Here is a 13,057-nt window from a genome sequence, read left to right on the forward strand (position 1 = left end):
AACATGTAGACGCAGGTTTTAGTTTTCTTTTTAGTTTGTTTCTTCATGTTCCACCTAACAGCTGTTTGTGTACAGCACAGGCTGAGGACTGTTGTCGCATGTATAACTACACTGATATAGGACTACTTTAATTTAACAACTGAAGAACATTTTCAATTACCTATTTTTATTTATAAAAGACATACCAAAGATATAGATAAAGAATAATAATGCATCAGACCATTGAAGTTAACTGCAAGTGTTAACACTTTAACTGTGTGAGTATATATTTTTTCCCACAAATGGATGGCAGAAAGTAGTACTCAAAGAATGTTAGAACAGTATCTTCAATTAACTAGGTTTGTCGACTTGCTAAATATAAAATGGCATTTGCACATTGCTCCCATGCTTGTGCTGGTTTTCCTAAAATGCACTAGAGACCTCCAACACCATATAAATGAACTTGTCATGTTAACTACCATTGCTTAGCTAGTTTAAGAAGAATAATAAAAGTTTGCCATACACTGGATTAGTTCATGTATAGTGCCTGGACAGGATCACATTCCTTTCACTGAATAAACTACTTCAAAAAACAGACAGAATGAAATATCAGCTGTTGATTTCTTAAGCACATATTGTACAACAGTTTCTGTTCTCCTTTCTTGTTTCTTAGTTTCAAGATCCTCATTACTCTATTGCATAATATCTAATGTCTAAAAGAACAGAGCCTTTATTGTCTATAGTAGCTGTCACTGTCTAACAGAAAAAGCAACCAATTATAACAACAATGGTCTTTAACAGGCCCTGTTTTTTGACATCCTCCCATCCTAGATTTCCTAAGGAGGCATGAAATAAAACCCAAAACTTTTTTTGTAAGGAAAAAAATGAAAGTCTTTTCAATTCAAAAGAGAGACACCTTTCAAGGTAGGCTGGGCATTCCGGGGGTCAAAAATGGGGTAAACGCAACACACAAAACAAGTAATCCTCTTCACAGATCTAGATGGCTAATGTATCATTGCTACCTCAGGAATATAATACAATAGAAATAGTATAAGCTACAAAGCAAAATGCAAGAATAGGTTATATCAGATATGACAAATCAGATTTCAGGTCTTGGAGACCTCGGCCAACAAGGTGCCTCACTTGCCATTCCACAGCTGAGTTAGTGCTGGATATAAGTCACAATGGCCTTCAAAAGCATGATATTCTAATAAAAGCAGTACTACTAAGATTAGAGAGAGTGAAAGTTATGCTAGTAGTGGTCAACTCTTATGTACCACTGTTCCATGATTAATACAGTTGCTTTGTGAGCAAAGTTGAAAATCATTCTGCAAAGTGCAGGTCAAAACTAATTTTGAATGAAGAAAAAAAAAAAGTGTTTTACAGACTTTATTTTTTCAACTGCATTTGTCAACAGTACCTTTATTAACTGAAAACAAACTGTAAATATATATATATATATATATATACTTATGGCTCAAAATGCCACTTCCTCATATATAAACACAATTTGGTCACTTTGTTGAGTACTCCTATCTAGTACTAGGTAGAAATCCATTTTATTTCCAGAACATCTTTAAAAATTTCATTTGAAAGATGCTCTATTGGATTGACATTTGAGGATTGTACAAGCCAATATTGCAAATTGACATCACTATCTTAGTTTTGTCTTGGAAGCACTTTGAGATAATGTGTGCCTTGTGAAATGGCACATTACCGTGCTGGAAATATCAATCTGAAAAAGGGCGACATGTAGCCATAAAGAAAAGCACACATATGGTAAAAGCATTTGTTTAGGATGTGGTATTCTGAGGATGGTCAACTGTTATTAGGAGGCTTGATGTATTACAATAAAACATTCCCCAATGATTACACTACCCATGACTTACCTGTACCATTGACAAAAAACAGAATGGACCCATGGGCTTATATTCTTTACTCCATTCTTTATTCGGACTCTAAAATCTGCATGTCATAGAACAAATCTAGATTTGTCAACATTGGCAACATTTATCCAATTTTGGCAATTATTTGCCCACTGTAGCCTCGTTTTCCTGCTCTAGAGTGATGGGAGTGAAATCTGGTGTGATATTTTACTGTTGCTGCCCAGCTAAATTGAGGTCCTACGTGTTTTGCATTCAGATTCTTCTTTCTGCACACCACAGATGTAAACAGCTTTTATTTGACAATCTGTGACCTTTCTGTTAGCTTGAAGAAGTCTTTCTACTTTCTTCCAACTTTCTCTCTCTCATTAACAAAGTGTTTTTGACAAAAGAACTTGTACTAACTATATACTTTTTGTTTAATCATATACTTCTCTATAAACTAAGATTTGGCACTGGTTAGTAGCTGTTCCTGGTATGTTGGAAACAGTAAAGTCAACATTTCTTAGATTATTTGTCTTCCCCATTCCAACATTTAATTACACAACAACTAAACCTCATGGTCATTTAATGCATCATATGTTTTAGGTACTAGTATCTATCTATCTATCTATCTATCTATCTATCTATCTATCTATCTATCTATCTATCTATCTATCTATCTAGATTTACTGTTTAGTGGAGTAAGCTATTTGTGTTAACGAATAGTTGTACATAATAAACTACTACTAAATGTGTACACACACAGCAATTTGTAGTTTTTACCTTGATTCATAAATATATTTTATAATGAAACTTTAAATAATGTTTATTTTATTTTGAAAAATGCCAGATTTAACAAATATAGGAAGGATATAGGTAGGAAAAGACTACGATTAGAATCAGAATATTAAGACACATTTAAAAGAAAAATAATTGACAGCAAATTTAACCTTGCAAAAATAAATCATACCAAAAATGAGGCAATCCAATAAAACTGACTAAACAAAAATTTTAAAGAATCAATGCCAAGTCCAAATCTCATTGACTACTGCAAGGCCAAATTTATACATAATAATGAATACTTAACATAACATTCTCAAACCACCTTAATCCAGTTCTGAACTGTGAGAAGGACAGAGCCTATCCCATAAATACTATCCGTAAAGGAGAAATTTTTATCCAAATAAAATTATATAAATACCTGTGAGCTTCCACTGAAGCCTGGTGGCTGACTATATTCCGATGAATCCAAAATACTGCTGAAAGAAAGATTCCAAGAAAGTGAAATATGTGAGTGCAATACAAACATGTAGTTTACAATATTTAGTAAACATTTACCATTATGTTTAAGACAAACAAAAATAACAGGAATGGTTAAGGACAAATTATTCAAGCAACCTGGGAACCTAAAATAACACACATTCAAAAAAAAAAAAAATTCCCTCTGAACAACTGGCGGAAAGGTTAGAATGCATGCTACACTGCACTGCACTGGTTTTTATTTTGATTTTCAAATGAGGCATATAAAAAAGAATATTAAAATTTTCATTAAGAAATGTGACAGTAGATCTTTATATGCCTTTCAATTAATTTTTGTAAACTTTGTTTTCTTATCCCAAGTCTACAATCTCAAACAGATAAAAGAGTTGAAAATTTAAATATTAAAATTAAACTCTGTACAGTATCAGCATAAACGTTTTCATTGTTAAAAATGACATTAAAATTTTTTCAGTGAAAGAGTCAGCCTATATATCAATTGCAACAACTAATTCTGTTAAAAACAATATGAAATGCATATAACATACTAAAAAACATAAAATAAAAGAAACTTAAATATTTCACATTTATACATTTTTAAATAATAATTAAATAACATTTTCTGATGCTATGTTGTTTTGTCTAAAAATACACAGTCTGAATTTGCAAGTTCTGGATCTGTGGATCTAATCAACTACGGATCAAAAAATACTAAAAAAAAATAAAATCAGAAGATTTTAAAAAGCCATACTTGAATTTTCCACATGCTAAGCACTACATTTAATCCATGTAAATGAAATGACCTGTAAGCATAACCTACTGTAGTCTCCTGCCTCAGGAGTAACATAAAATGGCTCATAGGAGTAAATTTACAGCTCCTATATGGTAGCCAACTGCTGTGCCACCACACTGCTCCTCAGTTGGGTAACTCTGCTCACACAAAGCATCCTTTCTCCCTTCTACAGATCGATCGACCCACTGTCCTGCAATAGCTGTCTATATTAAAGGAAAGCTCTTTCTTGCTCTCCACCCTACCTCAGCTTCTGAGCACTGCTAATTCTTAAGGTGGTAAACACTTTCCATCTTTACACTTCTGCAGTACTGCAGCCCTTAAAATAAAACACAAAAGACATACACATATTCCAGAAAATAAAGACACATAGACAAAGAAGACTAAATAATCACAAACCAAAATATTAAACTGTTGCTCTGCCCCAAGCCATTCAAATAGTCTTGTCTATCATAAGGGAAACACCTGGGGCCTCATGTATAAACACTGCATACGCACAAAAATATTGCATACGTTCGTTTCCATGCTCACATCGCCATGTATAAAAACTAAACTTGGCATAAAGTCATGAACATTCACACAGCAGCACCCCGCTTGCATACGTTTCTGCTCAGTTTTGCAAACTGGAAGCATCTGGCATCAAAGCAGTGCTACTGTTCCTGTGAGGTTTCCCTTTTTTCAGATTTGCATCAGTGATGTGAGATTTATCAAACATATCGAAACGAACTGCATACCGTTTACAAATTTAATTCACTTGATTGTAATCATTCTGTAACAATATAATGCTGTACGGGAGGTACAAACTATTCCAAATACCATATCTGCTTTAGCGTTGTTACTCTCAGTGCACTGCTCAGAGTATTTTAACCCATTGTATGTCTGTGTGGAATCAAAGCTGCACAGCAACTGATCGGAAAGCTTTATGGTGGGTTGTTTTGAGAGAGCAGAGGATTATTGGGATACAGATTTCAGCCCTGGAGAATATTTATAGCACACGCTGCCTAAAGAAAGCCACCAGCATCTGCATGGATTCCACTCTGCCATGCCGCAGTCCATTTGAACTTGTCCTTGCCTTGTCTATTTGAACTTGTTCCTGCCTCACACTTGATGCTTGCTGGGACTGGCGCGACCCTGGATGGATGTAATAATTAAACGTGTATAACAAAGATTTTTCAATTTTCCATAAAAGTTTTGAAGAATCTCCTTTGTAAGCTTACAGCTCCCTTTATATTTATTACAGAGCTCATTGTGTGCTGATTGGTTACGTGAAGAAAGGAAACAGAAGGACTGGAATTGGGGATTGTTTTGTTTGACAGAGACAGTACTGCTGCATTAAATTATTCTGTTCAGGGTTGCATGTGTCCCAGCATGCATCTTGCGGGAGGCAGGAACAATCTCTGGTCAGGGGAGGCAAGACCAATCCCCGGAAGGGGGGCCAGCTCATCACTACTGCTGCGCCACCGTGCCCTCACGTTTAATAAATGTTTTAAAACATTTCACCATGAAAATGACAGCAAGTATACATCTTACTATTCTAAAATGTTCAGCGAGCTGTAATAACATGAATGTAATGTATTCTGTGTGGTGATCAGTGCCTATGTGGCCTGTGTACAAAACAAAAAGCCCATTTAAGAACCACATAGTGATTAATGACTGGGTCAGGGAACACATGCAACTTTAGTTACGATGGGATTTGTGAAACTCCAGTATATGAAACATCGATTTTAAGATGAAGTTTATGACGTTCTACTTTAATGAGAAAAACGGAGACTAATGTCGAAATTTCAACAAGAAAGTCTACATTTCAACCATTTTTTCTTCATTGTGTCCCGATTTTTTTCCTTTTCTCTGTGCCCTAATATGCTTCCGTATGACACTCTGATGGTGGGCTACGACTCACCTTTTCCCAGCAACTTTGACATCTGACCACTTCTTTTTTATTTTGGGCTCTGTCTGACTTTCTGAACTTGAACTTTCGAGTGTCTCTGCCACACTGTATTACTCCATCACTTTCTATTTATTGCTTATAACACTGCTTAAGCCAACAAATTGTATGTTTTTTCCTTGCCTCCAATTCACATATTCTGAAGTTTCTTTTTTTGTGCTTTTGCCACTCTCCACTCAGAAAACGTCGAACATAATGGGCTATTTATATTGATTTGCATATTCAAAGGGGCTTAATTCTGGAAGGAGTCGGGGTGGGGCACCAAGCACATGCACATGCGTTATTTTCATGCTGACTGGGACTTATAGAGCTGAAGTGCGTGGAAGTTGGCTTATACATGGTTTTGTGCATCTGAAATTTTTTGTGGGTACGCTCATTTCCAATTTTGTTCATACACCATGTTTTACTGTGAATTCTACACACAGCATTATAGTGAGGCCCCTGGTCTGGGCACCAGCTTTAAACTTATGTAAAGTTATCTGTGCAAAAAGCTGTGCAAACTAGAAAAGGTTTGGACACACACAGATTGCCTGTAGATAATCAGTACATTGTAAACTAAACACTAGAGCTTAAACTGATGGAATAGTTATTATTGACAGGGACACACATATACGCATAGCAGCAAGCACTGTCCTGCATTTCTTTACACAAAAGCTACTTAGTCACCAATCCAGACTATAAGCTGTCATGAAGCCCTTGTTGTAATAGTGTGGGTGCCCTTTATTTCTGTGAAAAATTTTGCTCCTAAAAAGCAATTAAGTGGTCAAAGAAATCCCTCAAAGGCTAAGAGCATAACGCATGAATTGCTATCTCTTGATGAAAAGAAAAAAAAAAACAAAAACTTAGATCTTTTGAAAAGTGACATGCCGAAGTCAATATTCCCTATACAATTCAGTATCAGTTATTTACATAGCATTTACATTGTATTAAGTATAATAAGTAACCTAGAGATGATTTAAAGCATAGTTAGGTAATGTTGGTCCTGGAGGGCCACAGTGGCTCTAGGCTTTTGTTCCAACCCAGCTTCTTAATGAGAGGTCAAATATTGCTGATGAAACACTTATTGCTCAAGTGACATTTTGATGCTTCATTTTAGTTGTGCTACTTGTTAAGGTTTCCCACCCTTAATTGCTTATTTCAGTTTTAAACTGCTGCTTTCATTGTTTTTAATAGCTCTTTATTAGCAATAAGATGCAAATGACAAAGGAACCAGCAGTTATGTGTCTTACTTGTTTCCATTTACACCTGTGTGGATTCATAATGCACTGTTTGGTTTAATAAGATTCTTAAGAGAAAAATGTGACAGACTGAAAATTATCCATATTAGGCTTCATTCAGATGATATCCTTGCAAAGGAAAAAAATCTATGATATAGGAACTTAACATTGCAGACTAACAAGCCATAAAATTAAATAAAGCCTGAGATTGGAAAGGATTAGTTTCTAATTAAGCAATTGGGTTGGAACTGCAGCCATCCAGGTCCGACATTGCCTTCCCCTAATTTAAAGTATATGGGAGGAAGTGCGTAGGTTGTATACAAATATTATGCCATTGTATATAAGGGACTTGAGCGTCCACAGATTTTGGTATCCACAGGAGGTCCTAGAAACAATCCCCTATGTTCACAACTGTATTGTGGGGGAAAAAAAAAAAAGGCTTTTACCTATGTGATGGGGAATTTACTTCAAACTGAGGCACAGTGCTATCAAGACTAGGATCCATTTCTTCGACAGGGGAGTGCAAGCCACTCATTTCCTTAAAAAAAACAAAAAAAAACAAACAGTGTATTCAGAGCTATTGTACCACAGTTAATTTTAAAAACATAGGTGTAACAGTGTCAAGTTAATTCTCATATTTAAATGCAAAACAAAAACAGAACCAGCAGAAGTAAAATATACATATTATTTCTTTGGAAGAGAGGCTCAAGTTTGTCTCAATTAATTCTTAAGTAAAAAAAGTGAAGAAATATCTAGCCTTTCACATTTTTTTCCTAACTTTTCAACTATTCTATTTTATTCTTTCCTTATTCATTTCTATAAAAATTTCAATATCTAGTTCATAAAACCTAACCTTTTTTGTTAATGTAAATGCAAAGGTAATAAATTATTTCACTTATTTTGTAAAATAATATCTGCAAAGATAAAAAGCACAAATCCTATATCATTACCAAAGGTGTAACACACCCACAGATGAAACAAGAAAAACCCCAGACCAGCCCTTAAATAAGGGTTTCCAGTGATTGTTCCTTATTTTAAAAAAAAATGTCCTTTAAATAAATTAAAATAAGCATTACAAAGGGAAAAAATGAAAAAAAAAATTACATAGGATATGACAAGTGACCAGGCTATTGTTTTCTCTTGGGATAAATTATTAATTTTATTCTGAAACTGATGATTAGGATTAGTTTTATTAGGCCCCAAGGCATACCCATTACAAACTGAATAAAAAAAAAAAAGATGAAGACAAAAGACTTCATCTAAAACCACCCAATTCTACTGTTATTGTTACAGGCAGAAATTATTTTTTAAATATTTTAAACGTTTGGGTAAAAAAGGTAAATGAAAGAATGAAATCCTGCCCCTAGAAAAGAGTCTTAAATAACTAACCTCAACACGCTTGATATCCTCCTCAAGATAATTTAGTTCCTTTTGCAGTTGCTCCAGTTGCTACAGAGAGGGTAAAAGTAAATAAAAGATTAATCTGCTTATACTATATTGTAAAATATGAAATTAAATGAAAAATAACATTGAAAACTATAAAATTAATAATTAACCATGGGTATACCAATTCAAAGAAGTTACAATTCTGACAAGACGACAGTGTTCTAGGATTATTTGTCTATTGTACAAGATTTTATAAGATTTTGGAGAGAGTCGGTGACAGGGTAAAACTAGAACAGTTACAAAACAGTCACCTCCACATAAGCTGGGCAATTTAATTTAAGTTTTTCAGTTTGAGGTTTGCTTAAAAAAGTGTTTGACAGAAAGAAAAAAATAAGTGAAGTTTTTTTAATGAATCAAATTTTGAGACCCAAATGCAATAGGGCTTAAATTATGAATACCATATCAAAATTGTATTTTTCAGGGACATTCAACAATTTACACAGACAATTTCATATACAATTTAGTTTTATTTTAAAAAAGCATTTCATGTTTATTTTTGGATATTCCTTTTCTGTCCCTTGTAATTAAGACTTGTTTAAAGTTAGCCAGATTACAATACAAAATCTAGGAATAAACATTAAAGGATAGTAAACTTCAGTAAACCATTGGTATCATCTGGAAAGTTTAATATTTTAGGAGCTAAAATTTATGTTGAGCAGGGTACCACATACTAAAACTTTCCAATTTCTGGATAATTAAAACAGAAAATAATCATTCTTACTTCTTGCTTATTTCTTCTAGCTTCTTTAAGAAACTCCATTAATATCTGAAGCTGTGCAGCCTGTGATTCCTTATATATAAAATAAAAAACAATAAAATTAGAACTTTTCTAAACTATATTTTCAAGATATTAACATTGAAAATATTTTGGTATAAATAATACATTTGAGGAATGGTTCTTTTTTCCAACTACCAAGGGGGAAAAAGAATGTATCTAATAAGCTGTTGTAATTTATTTTATACTTACTTTAGTATGATGCACAAACAATTAACAATAGCATAATAGGCAAATTTATTTTTCAATTTAAGTTCTCTATAGAGCTTTTATAGTTTTCTATAAAAAATGTTTACAATTTTCAAACTTTGCACGTGATAAGATTTCTTTATGACATAATCACAATGAAAATTATTTATGGCAGCTAACAAATGTAAATTTGGAGGCAGCTATGACAATAATAATATAGCCAGCGGTAAGGAATATATTGTTATGAATTATATTTAAAATTAGCTTAATTTATTTGTACTTTAGAAATATCAAAGTTTATTTATACAATCTGCATCCAGCAAATACAATAGTGTAGAGAATAAATTAAATATCTGCAAAGGATGGAATAAGTCATTTAATGTTGCAGTGCAGAAATGTGTCTTTTGGTCACACGCTTAAGTTACTATAATGGGAAAATGTGTATATTTAAGGAGTTCAAATAAGCAAACTAGAATACATTTAAAAGTTGTTTTTTTTTAGCACTGAACAGATTGTGTGATTTAATACTTTATAATACTTTAAAATTCAACAGTAATACATCAGTTTTGTGGTATTATAAAAAGATAATGATTCCTTATACAAACAATTGTGTTGCTTTTAAAATTTTGGTTTAATTTAGTCTGCTTGAAAACATAGCAAACTAAATCCTCTTTAAAGTCAGCAACTGTGTGTATGTAAAGCTTTTTCTTTAAGCTTGCAAGGCTTTTTTAAGCATGTATGATGTGATATTACATGAAAGACATTTACATTAAATTTAAAATGGAATTAACAACACACTATATTAAAATATTACTAATTTCATAATGATTATATTTAAATGTAAAACTTATCTAATTATGTTTGTCCTGTACATGTTTAAAAATAGTAGGCATATATGTTACAGTAACATACTGCTTCAAGCTGTTTTTTTTTCTGTACAAGGAGCTCCAACATGAAATTAACATTGGCAAGGTCCAAGTTTTCCTGATCTGTACCAAGCACATCTTGAAAAACCTGCCACCTGTGTCCATTCTAGAAAAAGACAAAAGGTATGTTTACTGAAATAAAGTTCTCATAAAAACAAATACTGCTAAATGGAAAAAAATAAAAACAAACAAAAAAATAAAAAATAAATAAATAAATAAATAAATATTAGTACACATGATTTTCATCATCATACACTACTAACATTTACCTTGTATTACTTTAGTTTTCATACATTATTTTCTACCTTATCATAAAAAACATAATGCATAACACATATCAGTTTCAAGACTCCAAATACCCCTTCCACTTTAGATAAATAGAAAGCTCAATGCAATTAACTTTTTCACAGGGACTCTTGCTGATCAGTTCAGAAGGGCAACAGAAAGACCTACCATCTAAGTTAACAGATCTTTGTTTAAATATAAAAACATACAATACAGCAAAAATAAAAAAAAATAAAAAAAATAAAAACTGACACTTTTGCAGTTTTCTACAATGATCTTATTATGTTTTAATTGTTATTATGCTACTCACATCACAACCCCAAGTATTTATCCCAAACAAAATTGATAACTGAAAATTTAACTATTAACTCTTTCAAAAACAAGATAACAGCATACAATATGTAGGTGTGTCTGTAAAAGGAGCATTCATTAGTTAATAAAATAAAGAGAAAAATGCTAGAAATGGGAGTATAACTATAGGCAAATTGTTTCTCTCACTGGTACTACAATGTAGCATCTCTGATCAAAAATTGTGCACAAGAGTTTAAGTTATTTGTCAATTTTATCTTGACAACATGAACTTAAAACTGAGTCACAGCTGCAAGAGACTCTGACTTTCAATTCTAAGATTCAGGTTGCAATTTTAAACAGCATGGTATTCTCAAACCTATTTATTCCAAATTCTGAGTTTACCCTGGCAATGACAGGTATAAGGCAAGAAACAGCTACTACCAATATATGAACATATCATAATCTAAAATAAAAATTATACAGCTAATCATGCAATATATACACGTAAAATATACAGTGCACTACAAGAAATACAATCTCCTTCTGTCTATTTTTTTAAATAAGCAAAATACACAAATATAGCATTTATATTCTCAAAAGAAGATAAATCAATAAGTGTACCCATGTATATTTAAGACCACAATTTAACCAGTATTTAAAATAAATTATTTTGAATGAAGCCTGTCAACATCTTCTGAATTTTTTTCTCTTCCAAAAAAATTAAAAATATTCTTGAAAGGATTAAATGAGATTAGATTAGAGATAGTACTTCTGAGTCTGCATCAGCAGAATGTACAGTATATGCAACATTAAATCATGTGTAAAAGTTGATATGAATAAAGCAGATCCATGACTAGTCAGAGGAGATCTACAAATGTAGCAATGCATATATATATATTTGTGAAACATATTTCTAATTTACAGTTTAAGGAAGGACAAGCTACAGTGAAGACCGAAGTTCAAAATAAACATGCAAATTGATTTAGTGATCTCTTGATCAAGACAAGTAATTTTACCAATTTAAAAATATTTATAACTGAGGCGATGTCAAATGCATTTTCATATAACTAACAATATGAATATTTAACTTAAAACAAATATAAAATGCTTACTGGATGGTCCAATTTATGTCTCTTCTCTTCTGATCTCTGTTTTTGTTTGAGTATTAACTCATTTACTATAACCAAAACAATAAAAAAATAATTATAATAATGCAATGTAAAATGAGTGCGCATATGAAGATTCTAGACTTGATAGCTTCTTAATAAATTCTACAAATCATTTAAATACACATGTAGGAGTAAGAAGTTAACAGCACATTTTAAAATATGTTACAGAAAAAAGTGCTCTTTTTCAATTCACTGATACAAACTATTCAAATTACAAAGTAACGCGCACTCCATAACATTTACTTTTTGTACAACAAAACTATTATTGGAAGATTATAAACTGTCTTATCACAAAAGTTTGTACAACCCTGGCTAATTCACATATTTTATTGATATTTGAGGTAAAAAAAAAAAAAAAAAAAAGTACATAAAATTTTGACAGCAAGTAACTAAACCAAGGCCATTTTTATGAAACTGTTAATTCAGTTACAATTTATTTGATGAACTGAAAAAACAAAATTAAAAATAAGAAGAAAAAAAAGTAAACGAAACATTGGAAAAAGTTTGGTCACCCTTTCACTTTTAAAACTTCAGAACTCATCAGGTCATTAGTCTGGTCTGGATTAGAGTGTTAGGTGTGGGTGCACTGCCAGACAACTAATTACAAAAATGAAATTCTAGCTTTCTAGCTTTAATTTGATTGAATAGAGATTTTATAGCAAATGTGTATATTTAAAGAAAAGGTACAGTAGTTACATGGAATGCAAATACATATTCTTCAAATAAAAAATCCAGTGCTATAGCATTACTTTATTTTATTACTGGCCTCTTTTAACTTCTCTCTTATGCAATAGTGAAGGAGTACTTAACCTGTGGTGATTTACCAGTTAATTTGTTGAATCACTTTATACTTGGAATGTGCTAAAGTATTTTGCATATTTTTAGTTATTTATTACCATTTTTATCTCTATTCCTATGTTTTA

General features: G+C 32.2%; 1 protein-coding gene across 2 annotated transcripts in view; it reads right to left on the reverse strand.

Moving 5' to 3' along the window:
- cop1 (COP1 E3 ubiquitin ligase) overlaps window positions 1-13,057 on the reverse strand; it is an 84,978-nt gene that overhangs the window by 42,535 nt on the left and 29,386 nt on the right. Inside the window, exons 4-9 of one of the 2 annotated variants that reach the window (XM_028811315.2) lie at window positions 12,078-12,142; window positions 10,376-10,495; window positions 9,221-9,289; window positions 8,443-8,502; window positions 7,500-7,591; window positions 3,046-3,100 (exon numbers count right to left, since the gene is read on the reverse strand). In XM_028811315.2, coding sequence (XP_028667148.1) covers window positions 3,046-3,100; window positions 7,500-7,591; window positions 8,443-8,502; window positions 9,221-9,289; window positions 10,376-10,495; window positions 12,078-12,142 — 461 coding nt within the window. Of the gene's footprint in view, window positions 1-3,045; window positions 3,104-7,499; window positions 7,592-8,442; window positions 8,503-9,220; window positions 9,290-10,375; window positions 10,496-12,077; window positions 12,143-13,057 lie in introns of both variants that reach the window. The other variant, XM_028811314.2, reaches the window with a different exon arrangement.

Source organism: Erpetoichthys calabaricus, chromosome 10, assembly GCF_900747795.2.
Source record: "Erpetoichthys calabaricus chromosome 10, fErpCal1.3, whole genome shotgun sequence".
Taxonomy (NCBI): domain Eukaryota; kingdom Metazoa; phylum Chordata; class Cladistia; order Polypteriformes; family Polypteridae; genus Erpetoichthys; species Erpetoichthys calabaricus.